Source organism: Morone saxatilis, unplaced genomic scaffold (genome assembly GCF_004916995.1).
Source record: "Morone saxatilis isolate NCDOM2014 unplaced genomic scaffold, NCSU_SB_2.0 Contig16, whole genome shotgun sequence".
Taxonomy (NCBI): Eukaryota; Metazoa; Chordata; class Actinopteri; family Moronidae; genus Morone; species Morone saxatilis.
The window spans coordinates 4,568,726-4,578,877 of NW_023339718.1; the positions used below are offsets into that span (position 1 = coordinate 4,568,726).

Genomic DNA, 10,152 nt, shown 5'->3' on the forward strand with positions numbered 1-10,152 from the left:
ATATATATGACATATATATGACATATATATATATATAGACAGACAGACTACTGGAGAAGAAACATGAATAATGTTGAACCATTGAACCTGCGCCAGCATTTATCATCCATTTGTCCTTAAATGAACCAAAGTAATGGAGAGAAGTTGAAATGAAGTTGCTGAAAGGTTGTTGTCAGTGAGGGGAGAAGTGAGTGAGTTTTGTTTTTAATATTAATGTGAAGTACTAAACAACAACCAACCAGAAGTGTTTTCAGGAACACGTCTTGCATCATTCATAAGTGACTTCTCAAAATGCTCAAATCTAATCAGATCTAACAGTAACCTCCCATTTTAGTGCTTTGTAATCATTTACTTCTTTTTTTACTCCGTGGTAATACTTCTGCCTCATAGTCAGTTCATTTTATTAGCATTTATTTCAAGGATACAAACCATGTTCAGTGTTTTCTAACATTATAACATTACCACATTAAAACCATAGCAGATATCTTGCACTCTTAGTCTTTATTTACCTTTTTATCCTCGATACCACAACATGCCTGCGCCAGCTATTAGGGTTTTCTTTACACTCCTCTTCTTTCTGTCCCCTAGGGATCATCGATCTTTCTCAGGTGCCACACTTACCTGTCCTGGTCCCTCCCTCTGCAGGGGCAGCTGGCTCCCCAATGGATCGCATCACCTACATCCCTGGGGGAAGCACCACCTTCCCTGGCAGGCCTTACACCACCTCCCCCATCTCACCCGGTACAATTCAGTTCACACAGGCTGACTGCACCTAGAGATTGAATATGTCACGCTCGTGCTGTGTTTGTAATCCTTTCCTGTCTTTGCCTTTGCTCCAACAGTTGGCTCCTCGCACATGAACAAGATGCAAGGCACGTCTTCATCCTCGGAGCGAGAAAGAGACCGCGAGCGTGACAGAGAGAGGGAGAGGGACCGGGAGAGAGATCGAGAGCGGGAGCGCGACAGAGAGCGGGAGCGAGAGAGGGAGCGTGAACGGGATCGGGAGAGAGATCGCGAAAGAGAACGGGAGAGAGACCGGGACAGAGAGAGAGACCGAGACCGAGAGCGCGACCGAGAGAAGGGCGGGTCTGTGGAGCACGCCCCCATCTGGCGACCAGGTGCAGATTCAGTTTTATTTCCTGTGTTAAAAGTAACACTGGCAGCTCAAACAAGGACAGAAATGAAATGAATCTGTTTGTGGCTCTCAGGTACAGAGCACAGCTTGGCAAGCAGTAGCAGCGGCGGCGGCGGCGTGAGACCTTCTTCCCAACCGTATAGCCACCAGCACTCCCCAGTGTCCCCTCGTACCCAGGAGAATGTGCAGCAGAGGCCGAGCGTCCTGCACAACACTGGGGGCAAGAGTCTTTCTGTCAGCGAACACTCCAGCTCATCGGTGTTTCGGTAAACTGCATTTCACTTCTGCTTTTACAGGGATCATTTCAAGAGTAAGGCCGTGTGTTATGACCAAAATCTCACATCCCGAAATAGATAATGTCATATCCAGATGTGGAACATGTAACGATACAGCACATTTTCTGAAAATTCAAAAAAAAAAAAAACTAGTGAAAAACTAGTTTAGAAAAAACAGGGATTTGCACGATTAATTATTAGTGGAGTAGAGAAAAACTAGTTTGTTAAACTATTATTATTTTATTATTGTACACATCAGCTGTGGCCAGATATAAACCAGTGGGGGAAGGGAGATGGCAGCTTGTAAGACGAGCGCAGTTTGTCTGTGTTTTGATCTAGTACAAAATGAAAATGAGGTTGTGTCCAAAATAAACTGGCACATAACCGCTCGACCAGAGCGTTTGCGTAACCACACGGTGGACATGTGGCTTGAAGCTAAATGTTAGCCACCCTCAGCAAAACATGATGACATTGTTACTGTCCCAACCCGCAGGTGCTGTTAGTAATTATCTTAAAGTTAAAGTTGTAAAAATGACTGTTGAAATACAGACAATATTGTTTAGCCCAATGAGTAAGAATTTTTACTATTACTAGTGTTTTACTCACTTTTAGTCAAGTAGTTTCAATTTAAATTTCCGATTAACTGACAGGGAAATTAGTCACTGGGAAAGTCCCTAATACAAAAACAAAACCAGTTGTTATTACCTTTTGAATTACAAATACTACATTTTTGATTACTTTTTTACGTGCAAATACTTACCTACATACATAATACAGACAGAGATTGTATAAAAAGTTCCCTAAACAGGAAATAATCTGCTCAAAATTCATCCAAATCCCTCGTTTTTACACAAACTTCCTGTCGTTACTGAGTTCCCTGTTTGGGTTCATTGTACAGTTTTGAATATAATATGAAACATCCATAAAATATGGCACTGAGTCAGTTTACTAAATGATAGAAAAAAGGAACAACTGCCATAAAGTGACAATATATAATCATCGTATCGCACAGCCCTGTTCCAGAGCAAAGTCCCCACAGCGAGGAGGACATTTTGATTGTCTTGTTGACTAAGTGTGTTTTTGTTTTGCCTGCCAGGTCCATGCCTTCAGGACCGACCCGCTACCAAGGTTACCCCGGCCACCTCCAAAGGACAGGTGTGCCCCCTGAGGCCTACCCAACTGCCATGGATTCGGGTGTGGCCAAAGAGCAGAGTCGCGACGGAGGCAAAAACAGGGGAGGTCTGCCCAAGCACGTGCAGGACCAACACGGCAAATCTGACCCCAAGCTGTCCAGCGCCAGCCCAGCAGGAATGTACCCGGGTTCCTATTCCGCAGGCCGGCCGCAACACCTGCTGCCTCCCCAGTCGGATAACCCTCCCGGCCGCGGAGAAAGCGGTACACCTAGTAGGGAAAAGACTCAAAACAAACCGATGTCCGCTCAGGAACAAGAGCTCCGAGTACTCGGTAAGACCACCATGACTGCGGCCAACTTCATAAACGCGATTATTATGCGTCAAATTTCTTGTGAAACGGGGATGGCAGAGACGGGCTCGCTTGTTGCCAGCAGCGCCACTGATGGTAAGACGCTCTGGATCCCAGGGTCCCCCTCATCACCCAGACCCTCCCCCGTCAGTCTGTGGCCTATTGCACGCTGTGGTGGTTGGCATTATCAAATCAGCCCAATTCATTTACTTTTTTTTTTCCTTCAATGCTATACTTTTTTGCTTTTTTTTTTTTTTTCAGTTTTATTATTAGTTTCTCTTTACAGACTTAAAGACCACCAAGGGTGCCCTCTGGAAACCTCTAGCCCGTCCTAATTGGACCTGACTGGCTAAGATTAAATGAGAAAGAGGTGGTTTACAACCTTGAATATAGAGCATTGATAAAAGATAAACTTCCATGAAGAAGATCCTAGGTGTCCTTTAAGGTGTCATTTGAAAAGTAGCTACAGCTGGTGGGACGTTAAGGCAAAACATCCTTTTGCTGCTTATTTTCATTTTCTTTTTTTGTAGAGGATGTGACTTGGATTTAAAATGTTGCACCCCTCCTCCCTCCCATTCGGCTGCTCACTTTAAACAGAATATTTCACCACATGCAAGCAGGCATGACGAGAATATTTTAGACGCTTGAAAAGGCATTTCACAGCGGGAGGCTTTTATATATCCCATGTTAAATAAGACGGCCTGTAATTCAAACACTCTGACTTTCTACATGCAGTGGCTCAACTTCCCTGCTTATATATTAGAAACACACTGTGCTGGGGCCTACTGCTTCGGACAGTGAGCAACCCAGATAACTAAACGTCATTAAAAGCTTTACCAACCACCAAACTTTGCTCCCTGGGGGTCCCAGAGAGCATCGGTGTTGCACAGGTGGAGGGCAGGAAAAGGGGGAGGAACGTGGAAAAGACTTCAGCCATCCAGAGGGGGAGGAGGGTACTGCAGCTTCCGCCTCCCCCCCCCCAAAAGAAATCTCTGCATGTTCCTATTTATGGCTCACTAATTTATGCTGATTCCTTTCTTTTATTTTGTTTCCCACACATGCCAAACGCTCAACACATCTCTCTCAATCAAGCCTCTGGGAGTTTGTCCGTCATTTGGAATGTGATTTTTTTTGTTCTGTTTTTGTTTTCTTGCTTGTAGAGCCAATGTGTCACATCTGTATATATTACAAGCCTATACGGCAAAAGTGACAACTGCATGCTTAAGTTTTAAACTCCTGTACGTACAGAAGTCAACAGGAAGCATGATTCTAAAAACAGGCGAGTTCTCTAGGCAGACTTATTAATAAGACTTTATCACCTTGCTGTTGGCATGCATTCACTATCTATTATAGGCTGTTGCCCCAGAGTCTCTGCTGTGGTTGCTAGCTAACAACAAAAACCACAGCATCCTGTCCCGCTGGGGGACTCCTCCTCTCTGGGAGTCCATACAGTCAAATCCTGCCCCCTGCGTTCAACTTACATCATCCCCTGCTGAGATGAATATTGTTAAGAAAACAAGTAGTGAGACTAAGCGCACGAGGGAAAAAAACATCTTAAAATAGGCTCCCACGATGGTTCAACAAGAATTTCATACATTTCTATTTCACAGCTTTCAGTAGATGCTTTCTTCTTGTCTGTAAGGCAGTTGCAAAATTACTTCTTCATTTGTGAATCACTGGAGCACAACCAGTCAGTTTTAGCATCATTTCTGGTCAGCGCAAGTATGCAAAGAGTACATTATAAATAAGCAAGAGATCTGAAGTAGCTTGTCACACACACACACACGCACACACACACGCACACACACACTGTCACTTAGTATGTTTGTAGAAAAGCTTGCCCTTTGAGCTTTCAAGTGCAGATGCTACATGAAATGTTTAAGTCCCGATGGATGGACGGACATTTCTGGCAGACGCATGTTTTCATTAGCACATTTTAGAGATGCAGAGTTAAAAAAACAAAACTAACTTTTATCTGTGTGTGCATGTAATTTCTGTGTGTGGGTGCGTGCGTGCGTGGGTGTGCATGTGTGTCTGGATTTGAATCTCAGCTCAACAGAAGATGGAGTCACACAGTCTATACCGTCCTCCGTCTGAGGAGAGACTGTCTCCGGGCCAGCAGCCCTCGTCCCCCTGCATTAAAGCCAGCCAGAGGGTGGTCACCCTGGCACAGCACATCAGTGTAAGTCCGCTGCAGCACAATAACAAACAATATGTGCACATGTGAATATAAGTGGTTGAACAGAATTTTAATTTCTGCCCGTGGAAATGTCTTCACATAAACAGGAGGTGATAACTAAAGACTACACCAGGCAGAGTCAGCAGCATGGCTACCTCGGCCTGGACCTGACCCATCCACCCAGTGCCTCCCAGCCCCCGCCCACCTCACAGGAGTCTGGCCAAGGGCCTCGATATTCGGAGGGCCTTGGTGGAGAACGCAACAGAGACCGGTAGGAATCGAACAACAGAAATATCTGTTAAATGTGTTGGGTTTCCAGAGCATGTGAGCAGAGCTCTCGGGGGCCACTTTGTTCAAAATATGGCTTCATACTAAACTCAGATTTCACCCCCCTCGCTCAGAAAAGGTATAAAGAGGCTGCGTTGTATTTTTAGTTTTATCTTTAACCCTGTATGATTAACAGGGTTCCCACCCTTCCTGGAAAACCTGGACATTTTAGAGACTAGTTTTATGTCATAGAAACACCTGGAAATTGATTAAAATGACCAAATATCCTGGAAATAATCTATGTTCTCCTGGAAAAATGTAAACCTAGTCTTCACCTTTCACTTTCTAGAAGATGAGTTTTCTGTAAAATGAAGTAAATTCTACTTGATTTGAACAATAGGAATCAGATGAGAACTGTAGGAAACTGTAGTCAATTCACTGTGCAGATCAGCTGTGGTCAGAACAGTCACGCACATCACAAACACCAAGTGTCCAATAAATTACAGTTTGCTGTCCTGTATTGTCAAGTGTCTCCTGGAAAATGGTTTATTAGAAAGAGTGGACAACCTGATAAAGCTGTATGTGTCTCTCACACACACACACACACACACACAGGCAGCGGAGAGAGGACACTCCCTGCACATCATCACAAGATTGTCCTTTTTAATTGTTTTGTTGCAGAGGAAGCGACACCCTGCATTAACACATAATTCATGAGGTCATCACAGAGATCAGCTGTATGTGAGATTAGACATGAGCAGAGGAGCAGAATCGCTTGTTGACCAGAGAAATGCACTTCTGAGCCTTCATTCAGTGCATCCTGTATCTCTGTGTACATTTTTATTCATTAAGCAATGCATCCAGCGTATCTCTGTGTCGGATCTGTAGCTACCAGCTCCTCCAAGTTATGTACCTTTGGGTTTTGACAGATCTGGGGAGGACTGCATAAATTATACAAACACTTCTCCACTTATCCACTATGAGTTTAAGTGCATCATAGAGAGGCTGTTGTGTTTGAATAGTTTCTGTTTTATTGAGGATTTTTCTGTATATCTCGTTGGTCTCTCCTGTAAAAGAGATGTTTTATTATTTGAAACTGGAGCAAGAGATATGGCAACACTTTTTTTTAAATCCCCAATCCCAAATCCCCGTGCTCTGCTCACATGCTCTGGCACGGTCTGATGTTTTCTGAAGACTCATTGATTCGGCTTGACGTGCTTGTTAACGTATCTGCCTTTGTATTCTCTGCAGGTCTCCTCCTCAGCCTAAGACATCACCTGTCAGCGTTTCAAACGATGGCATCGAACCGGTGTCTCCGGCCGGGGCCAACTCTGAACCTGAAGTCCAGGGAGGGGCCTCCTACCCTAACGAGCAGGGAGAGCAAGTGTAAGGGCTCTCAGCGCTGCGGATGTCCACAGAATATGTTTTATTGCTTGTATTAACTGAAGTGGGTCCAGTCAAGCTTGCCACGCGTAATGATCTTTCCCATAGTTTAGTGTTTAATGATGCAAAAACAAACGTCTCTGTCAACAGCAAGCAGGCTTATATACAGACAGAAATGACAGCTCCACCTTTAGATGATAAATGTGCCCGCTGTGTTGTTTGGAGTTGGAGATGGAGCTAATGTGCGTTCAGAGAGAGGGTTGGTTGTCGCTAGCAGGTGGGCTCCAGTTAGCGGCTTATTCCAGGATGCTGAAAAGAGTCTTCTTGGAATACAGATGTCTGAGCCGCGTTGAGCCTCCCAGGCATTGTTTAATCAATGTGAGAGCTGTCAACATTCTCGACAGACATGTAATATTTATTTGTTCTTGTCTTTTTTTATTCTTTTTTTATTCTCATGCAGTTCAGAACGAGCCGATTGCTGAGCGTTTTTAATAACCGTTAAAAGGTGCTGCTACTGGCCTTAGAGGGGGAAAAAATCATGAAATGGAGGATTAAGAAGAGAATATAAAGAAAACAAACATTAGTGTTGTAGAAAGGCAATTTTCAGTGAAAATGAAAAACACCTGCCATGTGTGAAGTCAATCATGTGTGGTTGAGAAAATCAAAGGACAGACAGACGCAGAGTCCTTCCTTTACAGTTAGATAAAATTCCCTTTTTATTTTACCTTGTATTTAAGTAGAAAGTAAAACATACATACATCTAATGTGAGAAACGATACAATTAAAACAGCACAATGTATACAGTCTGTACACAACAGAGATAAAAGCACTGTTGAAGAGAGGTGGGTTTAAAAGCAGGTGCAGTGATCAGAAACTAACATATGTACTGGGTTATTAAAGGAGGGTAATTGAATAAGGGTGCAGTTGTAGCAACTTTTACAGCTGCTTCCAGTCACTGTGGGCGGCCGACTGAAAACAGTGATGGCGGAAGGAGGTAGGAGGACTTCAGGGGAATCCAAACTAATGAATTAGCTCGAAGATAAATTGTGGTTACTGTTGGAAAGGCTGAGTAGAGATATGAGAGTTTTATAAATGAACTGACACCAGTGGATCTGTCACCAGTTGAGTGGAGCATACAGCGGATGGTAGATGATGTCCAGTTTGATGAAGAGATTTGGAGGCAAACCTGTAGATTGAGTCGCTGTAATGCAGGGTTGTCATTTTGACCAAGCTGTGCTAAAGTGGCTAAATGATTCTTTATTTCGATAGAGGAAACTGATTCTTGCCTCAACTTTGGAGAGCAGTGTGTTTGAAAGGAGAGAGAAGTATGGAGCCAGATATAAAGGCATCATATTGTCCTATTATTGGGCCCTTGTCATTTTCTTGGACAGATTCTGTCCGCACAGCTGAATTTAGTTTGCTTTTGTGTCGATGAAAACCCCAGTTGACTTCATCAGAATTTTAACCTGTGGGATCACTGAAAGAATTAAATTGCAAATCTAATAGAAGCAGCTATAATTTGACTATTTGGTAACACTATATCTGGACAGTTTACAGGACATTTCAGCTGTTTCACTTTAGATGTTTAGCAGAGTATCTAAAGAGTATATGTGACATGTTCTTGAACACACCCTAACCAAACCTTAACCACAGTGGTGTAATATCAGAAACAGCTGTTAAAATATTAGTAGAATAATGTTTACAGATTTGGAAGTGTGTGTCAGACAGCGTTAAGGCTTTAAGTAAAGCTTTCACAACAGCGAGAGGAGCAGTGAACTTTGAGTTCAGTGTCTCTTAACTGGAATCGTCGGTGTGAGAGAGAAAGAGAAGCTAGAGTGTTGAGAAAGCTTCGCTGAAAGGGGAATGTTGAAACTTCAACATGTGTACTTCTACTTCAGACTAATAATAATTCCTGGACTGTCAGCACGACTTTCTGTGATTAGATTTGTTATTTGAGGGCGGCAGAAGAGTCCAACACGCAGGTTTTTGTGTAGCTGCTCCTCCCCAGAAGACTCGTCTCTCTCTCTCTGTTGGGTTCGTATGGAGGTTCAAACACCTTAAAAACCCACAGAACTCCACCAGCTACCAGTTTATTTGATCTTACTGCTCATTATTGAGAGAAACCATTTTGTTTCTGGTCTCAGTGTCCACGGGCAACGACTGGCCACCAGCGCTTGTTGTTTTGGTGGATTTTAGTGCGCGATTGCTTGTGTACTTGAGGTAAAACTGTATTTTGTTTTCTTTTTACAAGCAAACTACAGAATTAATTTCTTTTATGCTGAGATTTTTAAATGCAAACTGAACATTTACCTTTTTAGTCTGGCGTTATCTGATTTTTATTTACTTATTATGTTTACTACTATTTATGTTTTTATTATTATTATCAATCATTTGATTCAGTTTTATTATTTGGTATTTCCTTTTCTTATTCTTAGTTTTCTGTTTTAATCTGTAAAGCACTTTGTTTCATTTTGCTTGTATGAAGAGATATATTTGTATTACAAATAATAATGGATTGATTGGATTTAAAGGTACGGTACACCAATTGTTTACTTTGTATTTCATATATTCTAAATAATAAGAAATTACACTTTTAATTATTTTGAAGCATTTTACCTTTTTATCAAGATCTTATATCTTGAGGGTTATATTTTGACTTAAAGGTGCAGTACGTTCATGTTTGTTAACTCAGAGAAAGAAAAGCTACAGGGGATCCTGGAAAACCTGGAAATTCGGTGTCCAAAATATCCTGGAAATATTCTGTTGTCTTGGAAAATTATAACTGTATTTTAGCCCTTTGGTTATTTAGTTTGAAACTTGACTTGAGCCGCGAGCAGAACTCCCATGAAAGCTCGTTGGGAAAATGTCTTGTGGTTAATAAATACTTGCACAGCTACGTGAATTCATCATGCAACAAACACTTTGTACTTAATAATGTACACAGTGGATAAAACTGAGGTCAAGGAAGAAAGAAAAGAAAACTCCTGGAAAATGATTTCTTGAGAGAGTGAGAGTTTCAGGGTTAATATTTAAGGAACTTTATTCTAAAAGAGCCCACACTTCTAAAGATTGTAGGAGTGCCACACACATTGTCTATAGATAATCACATTTTGCATTGAAACATCCAACCTACACTCAGTAATTTATGCATTTTAAATCTATTAATATCACTTCCTGGCTCTCCTTTCCCTTCCTGCAGGATGGGCTCCCGTTCTCCTCCCAACACCTCCCAGCCTCCAGCTTTCTTCAGCAAGTTGACAGAGAGCACGTCCGCCATCGTGAAGTCAAAGAAACAAGAGATGATCAAGAAGATGACGGTGGTGGGAAACGAGGGAGATTTCAGTAAGTCTGACCTCAGCGCAGCCACCGAGTTCACGACTCAGAATAGTTTCCAGGAGAAAGAAAAAATCTTGCGTGTGATTTAATAAAGT

At 42.4% G+C, this 10,152-nt stretch overlaps 1 protein-coding gene across 6 annotated transcripts in view; it reads left to right on the top strand.

The window, feature by feature from the left end:
* The window catches only part of ncor2 (nuclear receptor corepressor 2), a gene marked incomplete at both ends in the record, with an annotated part of 104,538 nt that extends 94,475 nt beyond the window's left edge, over window positions 1-10,063 (top strand). For 4 of the 6 annotated variants that reach the window (XM_035658165.1, XM_035658166.1, XM_035658169.1 and 1 more), the window contains 8 exon segments: window positions 589-741; window positions 843-1,118; window positions 1,209-1,401; window positions 2,507-2,988; window positions 4,944-5,074; window positions 5,179-5,342; window positions 6,590-6,724; window positions 9,921-10,063. In XM_035658165.1, coding sequence (XP_035514058.1) covers window positions 589-741; window positions 843-1,118; window positions 1,209-1,401; window positions 2,507-2,988; window positions 4,944-5,074; window positions 5,179-5,342; window positions 6,590-6,724; window positions 9,921-10,063 — 1,677 coding nt within the window. 6 annotated transcript variants of the gene reach the window in all.
* Window positions 10,064-10,152: the final 89 nt, after the last annotated feature.